This window comes from Triticum urartu, chromosome 2A (assembly GCF_056163025.1).
Source record: "Triticum urartu cultivar PI428250 chromosome 2A, HENAU_Tu73, whole genome shotgun sequence".
Classification (NCBI taxonomy): Eukaryota; Viridiplantae; Streptophyta; class Magnoliopsida; order Poales; family Poaceae; genus Triticum; species Triticum urartu.
In genome coordinates this window covers 429,442,089-429,455,446 of record NC_141874.1, presented here as the reverse complement: position 1 = coordinate 429,455,446, position 13,358 = coordinate 429,442,089, and the positions used below count along the sequence as shown (strand labels likewise).

The following is a 13,358-nucleotide window of genomic DNA, read 5'->3' as shown; positions in this document are numbered from 1 at the left end:
ACATTGCAATCATGCTCATCATTCAAAGATTTAGTGCCAAACATTTTATGGACTTCTTCTTCTAGCACTTGAGCACAATTTTCCTTTCCATCATTCTCACGAAAGATATTAAAAAGATGAAGCGTATGAGGCAAACTCAATTCCATTTTTTTGTAGTTTTCTTTTATAAACTAAACTAGTGATAAAACAAGAAACTAAAAGATTTGATTGCAAGATCTAAAGATATACATTCAAGCACTCACCTCCCCGGCAACGGCGCCAGAAAAGAGCTTGATGTCTACTACACAACCTTCTTCTTGTAGACGTTGTTGGGCCTCCAAGTTCAGAGGTTTGTAGGACAGTAGAAAATTTCCCTCAAGTGGATGACCTAAGGTTTAACAATCCATGGGAGGCGTGGGATGAAGATGGTCTCTCTCAAGCAACCCTGCAAGCAAATAACAAAGAGTCTCTTGTGTCCCCAACACACCCAATACAATGGTAAATTGTATAGGTGCACTAGTTCGGCAAAGAGATGGTGATACAAGTGCAATATGGATACTAGATATAGGTTTTTGTAATCTGAAAATATAAAAAAAGCAAGGTAACTAATGATAAAAGTGAGCACAAACGGTATTGCAATGCGTTGAAACAAGGCCTAGGGTTCATACTTTCACTAGTGCAAGTTCTCTCAACAATAATAACATAATTGGATCATATAACTATCCCTCAAGATGCAACAAAGAGTCACTCCAAAGTCACTAATAGCGGAGAACAAACGAAGAGATTATGGTAGGGTACGAAACCACCTCAAAGTTATCCTTTCTGATCGATCTATTCAAGAGTCCGTAGTAAAATAACATGAATTTATTCTTTTCGACCAATCTATCATAGAGTTCGTACTAGAATAACACCATAAGACACAAATCAACCAAAACCCTAATGTCACCTAGATACTCCAATGTCACCTCAAGTATCCGTGGGTATGATTATACGATATGCATCACACAATCTCAGATTCATCTATTCAAACCAATACAAAGTACTTCAAAGAGTGCCCCAAAGATTCTACCGGAGAGTCAAGATGAAAACGTGTGCCAACCCCTATGCATAGGTTCATGGGCGGAACCCGCAAGTTGAGCACCAAAACATACATCAAGTGGATCAATAGAATAACCCATTGTCACCACAATTATCCCACGCAAGACATACATCAAGTGTTCTCAAATCCTTAAAGACTCAATCCGATAAGATAACTTCAAAGGGAAAACTCAATACATTACAAGAGAGTAGAGGGGGAGAAACATCATAAGATCCAACTATAATAGCAATGCTCGCAATACATCAAGATCGTACCACCTCAAGAACACGAGAGAGAAAGAGAGAGATCAAACACATAGCTACTGGTACATACCCTCAGCCCCGAGGGTGGACTACTCCCTCCTCGTCATGGAGATTGCCGGGATGATGAAGATGACCACTGGAGAGGGATTCCCCCCTCTGGCAGGATGCCGGAACGAGTCTGGATTGGTTTTCGGTGGCTACGGAGGCTTCTGGCGACGGAATTCCCGATCTATTCTGCTCCCCGATGTTTTTAGGGTATATAGATATATATAGGCGAAAGAAGTCGGTCAGGGGAGCCATGAGGGGCCCACGAGGGTGGGGGCGCGCCCAAGGGGCAGGCGCGCCTCCCTGCCTCGTGGCCACCTCGAAGCTTCCTTGACTTCAACTCCAAGTCTCCTGGATCACGTTCATTCTAAAAATCACGCTCCCGAAGGTTTCATTCCGTTTGGACTCCGTTTGATATTCCTTTTCTGCGAAACACTGAAACAAGGGAAAAAACAGAAACTGGCACTGGGCTCTAGGTTAATAGGTTAGTCCCAAAAATAATATAAAAGTGTTTAATAAAGCCCATAAACATCCAAAACAGATAATATAATAGCATGAAACAATCAAAAATTATAGATACGTTGGAGACGTATCAGCCGCCCGCGCGATGGGCGAGGGAGGGGGAGGAGGAGAAGTATGATACAACAATTATATCACTAGAAACTCCTTTCACATACGAATCTAACGATATGCTTTGTGTAACACGTATGTCATATATTACTACTCTAACCCATAGTCAAAAGGAATCTCGAAAAATGTATTAGGCCCTACATACATATAGATGGAGCGAGTATATAAACTATATTATGAAATGAAGGAAGTATATAGTACGCACATCAAGATTATGAGCCCCATGGGAAGATGCAGCTGCCCGCTGCCAAGCATACATCAGAGCAACTCCAATGAGGCGACCCATTTCGTCCACCGCCGTCCGTTTGGGTCGGCGTGGGTAAAAGAGAAGGCCCAATGCGGCGACCCAAACCCAAATGGATTCCACTTCATGTCCGTGCCGACGCATTTGCGGCCCAAATTTGCGCCCCAAATGCGTCAGCGCGGACGTGGAACGGACGCTACGCGCGCCTTCTCGGTGTCTTCCACGGCCCCACCTGGCGGTCGTCCAACCGCCCGCCACCTACCTGGTCAGCTTAATTTATGACATCGGGCTCACACGTTAGCGACGGCGGTCATCCTTTTTTAAGCCGGCCGTGCGGCGGGGCCGTCCTCTTCCAGCCAGACCCCATCCCCATCTAGCCAGACTTGCTCCCCCGTCGCCGGCAAACCCTAGCCACCCTAGCTGTGCCAAATGGGGCTCTTTTCCGGCGCCGGTAGCAGCAGCAAGGCCAAGGCCAAGTCGCCCGCCACTCCCTTTCCCATAGAGTTTCTCCCGCCTCCGCCGACGCCAGCTCGCCGGCCGAGGCATCGCGTCAACATGCCGGTGCACCAGGCAGAGTGGCACTGGCAGCACTGCGTGCCTCTCCCGTACCCCGACGTCACCCTGCCGCACAACTGGCACCTAGATCCGGAGAGGATCCCGGTGCCGGCGGCCCCGCGGTCGGCCAGGGCACACGCGGAGGAGGTGCGGCGCCGGCGGGAGCTCCTGACGCCGAAGCAGCACCGCGATACCGCCTACGCTTCCGACTCGCCCAACTGGGCGCGCTGGTTTGCCTTCGAGCACGAGGAGGCGAGGCGACGCGACATCCGCGAGGTCGACCGCACCATGCCACCGCCCCCGCTCATCGTCTGTTTACCAGGAGAGCGAGGATGACGAGTGGCGCAGGGCGGCGGCGGCAGAGGAAGAGGAGGCGGCGTACGAGGCGGCCATGGCCCTCTCCGCGGCGGGCGACTGCGTCCTGCCGCCAGTGACCCCGCCGTCTCTGTGAAAGCCGAGCCGGAGCCGGAGCCGGAGCCGTCCCCCATCGAGTGCTACTCCTGGATGGGAGTAGTGCGTGAGTGGGTCAGTGTGCCGCCGGTCTGGGTGGGGGCGACGCCGGCACAGGAGGCGGCGTACCTCGAGCACTGGCGCCACATCCGGTTGGCCGAGGAGCGCCGCCACGGCGAGTACCTCGAGATGCTCGAGCGCGAGGCCAAGGAGGAGGCGCGCCAGGCCGCGGCGGCACAGGCGGCCTCACAACCCGCGCCGGCGCCGGCACAGCCCTCGCCGGACATGAACGCCCTCTGGAACTCAGCGTTCTTCTGGGCCGGCCCTGCGCCGATGCTCATCGACCTCACGGACCCCGAGGACGACAACGACGACGCTTAGGGCAGCGCGCTGCCTCGTAGTTTAGTTTATTTTTAATTTTTATTAATGCTAATTTGAAACGTGTGGACTCTCTCCGGCCTTCCTGGCCGGCTTTAATGTATAATTATTGCATGTTTTTTTCGCGCCATCAAAAATGGATCGGGCCAGCGTTGGGCGTACACGCCGACCCAAATACGAACGTGATCGTTCGTGTCTACCTGGCCGACCCAAACGGATAAAAAGTGAATAAAATCGCCGTCGGTTTGGATCGGGCCATTGGAGTTGCTCTCATGGCCTGGACGGAGCACACGCGAGGTGCCAAAGTTGTTGGGCCCATACGTTGACATGAAGGGGGCAGCAGCGCACAGGCACAGATTCGATCTCGAATGGGACACGAATCGAGAACAGTTTTGCTAGAACTCATCTAGATGAGATATAATTTGGTCTCATTCATCTTTTATAGCCATTGGATATGATGATATAAGATGCTATAAGATGCGTGTGTGCTGACGTGGATGTTATATGTTCTTGTTTTCCAAGTGAATGAGACCAAATTATATCTCATCTAGATGAGTTTTAGGTACTCCCGTAAATGGTAAACCAGCCAATGGCTGTACGGCACGCACGTTGTCTAGGCCGTGAAGGCGCCAGGTGCCATCAGGTAGGGTGGTCTCGCTCGCACGTCGGCCCCCGCCACCCTGCGACGCAGATCTACCATCGTCCACACGCTGCCACTTGTGCTAACGAATTCACGCTATCCACACGCAGTCACATCCTGATCGCATCCTGCTACTATTCCATGCTTCTGTATAAAGCCTCTGGGTGCTGACTAGCGAGTAGCGAGTGAAGCATCAAGTACCCCTGGCAGAACAAAACCCCTCGCTAAAAACAAGCGCCAGTACAGCACGGGGGAGAGAGAGAGGCCAACAACCATCTGTGCGAGCAGATCGACTCGTTGTCTCGTTGCAATGGAGGCCGACATGGACATGAGCTTCGATTTCTCTTGGGAGACGCCTAACTTCTTCGAGGCCCAGGTGCTGGAGCTCGGCGTCGTCGACAGGTGAGCCTGCACATTCAAGTGCGCCCCTCTGCTTGTTCATGGGGCAATCCATCGCCGGTAATTGTTCCTTCCTTTGGTGCCTACTAACCGTTGGATTAGCCTTGTTGATTGTTGCAGTATGTACCTGCCGGCTGAGGACTCGCTGTCCGGTCTGTACTCCTGCAGCTACGACGACTCGAGCTCGCCGGACGGCGCCAGCTCGTGGTCGACGGCCATGACGATGGCAACCCGCGCGAGCAAGAACATAATCATGGAGAGGGACCGTCGCAGGAGGCTCAACGAGAAGCTTTACAACCTCCGCGGCGTGGTTCCAAACATCACCAAGGTGAGCGCGCCCGCGCCCGCCTGCGATTCATCAATTTACAGATCACGGTGTGCTTAATTTGCTTGGCGTTTGTGCGGCGTTAGATGGACAAGGCGTCCATCATCCAGGACGCCATCGCGTACATCGAGGCGCTGCAGGAGCAGGAGCGGCAGCTTCTAGCCGAGATATCCGACCTCAAACCAGACAACTGCACCGCCATGGTCAAGGCGGAGGACGTCGCCTCCGTCGGGAGCCAAGCGGAGGAAGACGGTGTGGGCTTGCCGCGGCGGAAGAAGATGAGGAGGACTAGCTCCGCCTCCTCCATCAACGACGCCATCACTTCCCCTGCCACGTATCCGGTCGAAATCCTCGAGGTAAATATCAACCTTCGAGGCAACGTTATGGAACGACACCATGCAATTGCAATTGCAGAGACGTAGTGCAATCGATGGAATGACTGCGCTGTTACGGTTTGTGCAGCTGGAGGTGACGAATGTAGCGGAGAAGCTGTCGGTGGTGAGCCTGAGGCACGGCAAGGCGCGGGACGCCATGGCCAAGGTGTGCGGGGCGCTGCAGTCGCTCTGTCTCAAGGTCATCACGGCAAGCGTCACCACCGTGGCCGGCAGCATGGTCCACACCATGTTCATCCAGGTAACCGTCCATCGATTCGCTGTCTTTCCCACCCAATCAATTGCTCCTCTCGCTCTATCCTGATTTCTCCAACGAAAAAGATTTGCTTCCGGTCCGTCCCTTTTGCTCGGTTGCTCCCGAATTTCTTTGATGACATCACCTTTGATGACGTCACACAAATGACGTCATATGTGACAGGGCTCGTTCATAAAAAGCATACGTTGGTTTCTTTTCTCCATCAACCGGATAGATTATTATGAACCGGTAGTACTCCGTTCATTTCATAATGTAGTGTGTCTGCATTTTTTAAGATTTAAGTTTGATCATAAATTTAACCAACGTGGAAAACTGCAGCGGGAGCAAAACTTATATCATTGAAAACTTCTTTCGAATACGAATTCAATGATATAATTTTTGTTCCCGCCGCAGTCGTTCATGTTGGTTAAATTTGTGATCAAATTTAAATCTTAAAAAATGCGGACACACTAAATTATGAAATGGAGGGAGTATCTCACAAGGAAAATAAGAGGGTAGAATTTCGATCATGTTGTCCTACCTCATAAAATGTGACCAATGAAAATCCTCCGCGATAATCCTCTGAAGCTGCACCACCACTTGATCCTCCGACATAAAAAAACACACTACTCCTCGAACCTTGGTACGTATCTCCGTCCTTGCGTTTTCAACTAGTAAGTTTACACGTGCAACGCACGATACATTTCGATACACACCCGCACAAGTAACCACAACAAGCGTGAACTCAAAGATCCAACTAAAGACACTCACCGTGCTTGAAGATAAAGCTAGACACCATATTCGGCTTGGTATCATCATGTAAGTTGAGCAACAACGAGAAGTTTTTCAAAGAAAGATCAATGGTGGACATGCGGTCCAATACAGCTGACAGAACTACGACAAGCAAAAATAATAATGTATAAGAGCATATTATGCTCGAGAAAATGAAACATAATGCATTGGACAACAATGCCCAATCATGTTATGAATTTTGTAAAGTAACTTCAAAAAAAGCGAGGAAGAGTAGCTTCAAATTCGATTGTGAGAGGTCATCTATTCCAAGTTGATAACGTGTAAAATACACCTGGAAGGGAATATAGTAACGAACCAATACAATTTTCTATTGTCGATTAAATCAACATATTCAAATCACATACGATGAGTGCATGATAGCTGATTAAATGAGCCAACCATTTCCACCGGAAAAGATTTAAATTTTGCTTATTGTTGTAAAAAAATGCATGGTCTACAGTTCAAACATGAGTGAAAACAATAAGTCAAGATATTGAAGGGTTCTACACAATATCCAGGTAGTAGAAAATAAATGTGAGTTCTGCTCTACAAAAGACGTCACCTGTGGTGAGATGCTGATAGTAAGTACAAAACAATTCTTGTAGTTAATTCTTGCATAGTAAACACTGACCGAAATATAGTTGCCAACACTCATGCATCACAGCGCCAGGAGTAACCTGTTAAATAGCAGGAATATCACTAATTATTAACATCTGAAGAACAAATGCGCGTACAAGGAACATAATCTAAATCCTTACACTAAAGTGGCAATAATATAGGAGACTTTTGATTTTCAGTAGAGCTGGTAGCAATCACACATGGAATATTCCTGCAAAAACACACATAGATGAAGTACTCCAGAAATAACAATTGGCCAGCGTGTAGAACAAAATACATCAGAAAACTGAAGTGAGAAAGAGGGTGACATTCGGATTCCTTGCTATCACTCTGCCATTGTAAGCATGCACAACCATCATGTTGTGGAGCAAATGCTTATAAGGATGATGGATGGTGCAAAATAAGAACGAAAGGAGAAAACCAATATTCTTTCATATTGAACAAAATTCAAAACTCACCCATTGATGCATCATGAACCTGAGCGTTTGAATCTCGTGTTCGTGCTATAATGAAAAATAGGACAATGCAAATGAGGTTAGGATTTGAGACACCTCTTACCAAAGGAGGCAGAGATGCATGATAATTTGCAGATTTCATTTGTTGATAATGCCAAACCTAGAAGTTACAGAGGCGGGAATATACGGTGGGGGTGAGGTCCGGCGGATGGGGTGCGGGGAGATGATGCATTGTGTGCGGATGGCGAGGCAGTGGCAAATCAGGGCCAAAACGTGTAGCACGTCGAGTGAAGCAGTGGGCGACGACACATGGGTGCCCTGAAGAAGGCACAACTCCTCCTCATGCGTCCCTGGTGGTGGCTCGCGTGCTGTCGTGGCCACTACTTCTTGTACATGAGTTTCGGTTTCGGGCGAGAGCACGTTCGTCTTGCCAGCGTACGCGGGTGGCTCTATCATCTGGCCGTATGTGAGCTCTTCATGTGTCTCCCATGCGCACACTCCTTCGCTGGACAGGGCCAGGGCACGAGCGTTGTCGGCGAGCCTGCCGGCGCATCCTTTCGATCTCTTCGACACTCACATCACGACGTGTCTCCTCCTGGGGGCATTCGCCCCTCGATCATTGGGTGCATGCGTCGCCGGCGCCAGACAGGGTGGGCCACATGCATGTTGCCAGGTGAGCGCACCGCCGCCACCGCCGGACAGGGTCAGGCTCACGTGCATGTTGCCGGGCAAGCGCGCCGCCGCCCTGGGCGCGGCCTCTCGCCCTCTCCTCTACATGCCTTGTCCTCCCTCCCTCGTGCGTTACTTTGGGTTCCTCAACGACGGAGTCCTCGCTTAACGACGGGAGCGTCTCGCATGCATTGGCTGGCGGCTTGCATGCTCGTTGGAATTTTCTCTTTTTGGTTGGAGGTTTTGTACGGGATTAATTAGATTGAGAGGTGGCGCTAATTAAGGGAGAGAGATAACCGGTGGCAATTTGGATTGCATGTGTTGTGTGATTGTAGGAGTTGCTGATGCGGGGCGTATGTGGGGTGTTTTGGTGGAGTACGGTCAGTCAATTAAAATTGCTAAATGCACATACAAATAGGATTAGATTAAGGTTAGCTGTTAAATTAACTTAGTGGGCCTAATCATACGGTGGTAATTGATCTGCATACATTTTGTGAGGTGTCTTTAGAGAAGATTTTGTTTGATCTTTTATAAGTAGTGTAGATGCGTGGACGGCTCGAGTTGACACACTGTCTAAAAAAACATGAGTCTCAAACTGCAAGCACCATATGTCGTCAGCACTGACTTTGGCATGTGCATACTACTCCTCGAACCTTGGTATGTAGTATTGCTCATCGTCGCGAATGTAACCCTGGTCGCCACGGTGATTCTGTTGCTATTTTTTTTGAAATGAAAGGTAGATCACATTCTACTTTGTATATTTCAAAACAGGCCGTAGCCCGGAGACCGTAGGTCCATTACATTTATGTTCTGCACCATGGTGCATAGGCCATAAGTTGCCTAGCGAAAGGAAGAACAACAGAGGGAGCAAGAACAGAAGCCAAAACAAAACAACAGAACAACAACAACAACAACGTGATCTACATTATGCACGTAAACTCTGCATCCAAAGTAGAACAACTTCTTTACGCTCCAGTCTCCTTGTCCAGTGGCTCCATAGCTTGAGAAGATTTGATGTGTACAACCGAGCATAAGATGGAGACCAAATCTTATTGTTGAAAATCCTACCATTCTGGGTGTGCCAGAGAGTGACAGCAGCGGCAGCAACGAGGACATGCCAAGTAGCCGACGACGTCCAACGTGATTGAGTATGATGCATAAAATCCAGCAGATTAGCGGAGTTAGCCATGTCAAACCTGTCCTAGACAGTAGATGCGAGAGAGAAACACATGATGATATGGTCGATGGACTCTCGGGCCGGGTAGACATCTCAATCAGCATGAGAAACCACCGAGGTCCATTGTTTCCTGACCATGTTATCTCTTGTATTCAGACGACCTCAAAAAGCCAGCCACAAGAAAATACGGTACTTAAGCGGAATTATGGGGTCCCAAACCCACGAGTTGAACCTGCTGCTCATCCCCCGGAAGGTGAGAAGGTGATAAAAGTCCGAAGTGCTCGAAACCTTTCCATAAAGGGAGGAAGAACGAGTGTCCTTGTCAAGAGGCGCAGGCTGAATGCCCAGAAGAAGAGAGTGCAAGCGCTGCAGTTCCTGGACTGCCGATTGTGTAAGATTAGGGTGCAGCTGAACATCCCAAACACCATCAGCAGAGAGCTGCGAAGCAACCGAGCAAGAAATGTCTTTTGCAAAAGTGTAGAGAGTCGGCGACACATGATTAAGATGCCCGACTTCAAGCCATTTGTCATGCCAAAAAGAGAGACAACTCCCATTACTCAGAGAGCATCTGGAAGCATTGAGAACCATGGAATAAACCGCTTGAAACCCTTCCAAATGGGTGTATCTCTGCTCTGTGTCCCAAAAGCAATACGACGATCGCAGTACTGTGAAGCGAACCACTGGAAACAAGGAATATGCGAGGACTGCAGAACTTGGCCGTGAACTTGCATAACAGAGCTTGATTATGAGTAGCCACATCCCGCACACCCAGCCCACCAGAACACCGCGACATAGACACATATTCCCAAGCCACCAAGCATTGATCTCCCTGAACACTGTTCTTGCCTTGCCAGAAAAACGCCCTTAGGAGGTTGTTCAGCTTGGCAATATCTTTGCTCTGTCGCTATTATTCGCCGCAGCTGAACGACGAAGACCCTCTGTAACAATCATCCCTGTATGCACCATCTCTCTCAGAGTCAAACTCTCCCATCTATCCATTCCTTCTGCCGGCGCTGTTACCAAACCAATAACGGTCAGCTCCAAAACCACTATGCCCCCGGTGTGTCTTCTTTGTATGTTTGTGATAAATTGTTTTTCTAATAAAGGGTGAAATTTATTTTCTTAAAATTAATGGAGCATCAGGATGATACAAACATAGAGAACACACCTGACCTTTGCATGGTTAGGATGTACAACCAACACCCATGCACCCACACATAAATACGTCGCCAAATAGTAGTCATATAAGACCAACACTACTATGCATAGACAAGGAAAAAAAAACCTCAAAGCGATCAGATCCGCGATCGATAAACTACATCAATGACCATAGCAGTAGCAACCATTCCATGACAACACACGAATGACGAGGTTCATCAATAGCAGTGCCTTCAGAAAGGGATCGGCGCTCATGCGTCGCCGTCATCAGACCCAACCACCCAAGGCTATAATATACATTCTCACCCTAAAGAACCAGTCTAATCATATCCGAGCAACACCTTCAGCAAGGTAAGGACACAAAAACACATGGATTTGCGGATTTCCAATAGTCGTTGCTGTTGCACATGCAGCAATTTTTATGGTAAGAGACTATGATCCAACTACTCGATACAACGTATCGGAATTGCTAGGTATAACCCACACAGGTCAGCCCTAGGCTTTCATCTCATAACTCAAGACCGAAGCTACCATCCCTCTGCGCCAAGCTATCGTCCCGCCAAAGCTAGTCACTGAGTCTGGAGAGAGGAACCCTCACAAAGACCTTTCGGTGGGCACCACAATGCGTCGCAAGTGTACCGTTGCACGCCGGTGTGGTCGCCATAAGGACCAACAACAATGACGAAGCACAACACCACTGACTACCACCTCACCAGAGAGAGCCCTTCACAGGCCTGTCATCCTAGGGGCAAATATGGCTGGAGCCGGAGGATGAAAGGCACATCAATATCGCCCGCGTGGAGCGCAGCCGCCACTAGATCAGGAGCGGATAGCCGCCAGATCGATGTCGTGCCTCCTGATCCAAGTCGACAAGAACCAAGGCCGCATTGCCAAATAGGGAAGCCGCCACGTGCACTGGGACTGCTGTTGCCGCCATAAAACGAGGCTTCCATAATGTAGTTGCCCGCCCAGCACCACCAGGAAGCTGTTGCATCCACGCAACAAAAGCCACAGGGACGACGTGTCCCATCGCCAACTTCCTCGAGTTGCCCGAGGCTTCGCATGTGAGCCCTCTAGTGGAAGCAATGTGTTGGGAAGACAAAGGAGCACCCTAGCGGTGGATGTGATGAGTGTTTCCCCCATGTCGCAAGAGGCGGCGTGGGGGATGCGGGTGTTTGGTTCAGTTCTAGGCTGCCTTTGTCAAATCAATTGTTTTGGGTGAGTAAGACTAGAACTATATCCCGCAGAAAAAAAAGAGATTTGAACTATATGTTTTTAGAGCTGAAAGTAGGTATAAATCACAGTGTACGAGCGCACTAGGTTGTAACGCCTCATATTGGGCTTGCAATGTGACATTCCCCCTATCTCTCGTGCATGCATGCATACAAACAAATGCATGATATCAATAAAGCATTTCCCTAAATTGAATTTCAAAAAAATCTTTACCTCTTAAATCATTGACCCAATTAATGATTCGCTTTCACTAGCATTCTGGTGGCGAAATCTTCAAAACTAGATCCCATACCAGCATGTTTCGACGAATTTTTGGCCGGTACTTGCCAGATTAGTGTCACTTAGTTATCTTTATTTGCTACCTTGTTGTCAAAATGAAATTAACTTAGTTTTCAGATTTCTGGAAGTTGATATACACCGCTAAAAGCTTGCTTCATGATGCTTATGTTAGTTGATGCCTCTTCCTACTTTTGTCAATCATCGAATACTCACTCTTTAGCTATGCATAACATTGCAGTGTCCAAAAACGTATGAAAGTATTTCTCGGTAACTATATACAATCATCATGGAAACTGTTCAAGGTTAAAGATGGCAACTAGGGTGACATAATATGACAACTGATGGCAATGAAAAAAATCATTGAAGAATGTCAATATCAGATCTTGTTTCGAAGCCCTTGTGAAGAAAAACCTAGCGGTGTAGAAGGATCGCTAATCGGATTAACGATTTGTGAGATAAATCATTACAAAAGTTCAAAAATGCAATTAACGTGATGACATCAACATTAGATGAAAGATTCCTGCATGCATGCATGTGCTTTTTCTATAAGTGAAAAATCTCGTTGAAAGGTGTGATAGCATCAAAAGACACATATGCACACGATGCTACTTAATTTTATTGATAAAATTTAGTTCTATTTTTCAGACGGAAGGGATGGATGGTGCTCGGACAATCAAGGAGCTGATACAGGTTGCACTCCACCATCTCAAATGAGAAGAAGCTCGTCAAATCCATGAGTTACTGATGATGTTAGTGTTGCAAACTATGCACTAATGGGCATCCCAACTTCTACCTACAGTGTATCATGTTCACTATATCATGACAAGAGAGGCCTATGAGTCCACCTTAGTACTAATGTCATCATCTAATAACACCACAACAATTGTAGTTATTAATCATAATCACTAGTAAAATGGTACCGCATGGGTTAGCCCGGCGTGGCGCCATATGGAGCATGGAGGTTGATTTAGTGGGATTTCTGCCACGGTCGGCATGGGTGGGCTGTTGTACGGAGTATGTGCAGATTTCTTTTCAATATTCAAAATCCTAACTAAATATATTGAGGGTCCAAATTACAAATTTGTTTCATCGTAATGTTCCTCGTGTCGATATCTTTAAAATTAGCTACCATGTAAATAGGTTTTGATGAACTTTTATTTCATGAGGTATACCTATTACAGTGGTAAAGGACTACTCACGTTAGTTAGTTAGTCGGTCCGTGTACATTGTTAGATATTATGGGTCTTGGACCACTAAGTCTTCTATATCAGCCTAACAAAATTCTGAAATCACAAAGGCCCATTTAAGTTGCATGGCAAGTGTGTAAGTTTAGTCTTGTACTACTACTTGAGAAACATTAGCAC

The 13,358-nt window shown here is 47.7% G+C and overlaps 1 protein-coding gene across 2 annotated transcripts; it reads left to right on the top strand.

Annotated features, from left to right (window-relative positions):
- The first annotated feature begins 4,432 nt into the window (after positions 1–4,432).
- LOC125537591 (transcription factor BHLH6) lies at positions 4,433–13,083 on the top strand. 2 transcript variants are annotated; one of them, XM_048700913.2, is made up of 5 exons: positions 4,433–4,664; positions 4,782–4,989; positions 5,073–5,342; positions 5,449–5,619; positions 12,640–13,083. In XM_048700913.2, exons 1-5 carry the CDS (start codon positions 4,573–4,575, stop codon positions 12,706–12,708), a joined length of 810 nt encoding a protein of 269 aa, XP_048556870.1. In that variant the 5' UTR covers positions 4,433–4,572; the 3' UTR covers positions 12,709–13,083. The 2 variants fall into 2 exon arrangements, with proteins under 2 accessions (XP_048556870.1, XP_048556869.1); XM_048700912.2 differs by having other exon boundaries at positions 4,764–4,989.
- Positions 13,084–13,358: the final 275 nt, after the last annotated feature.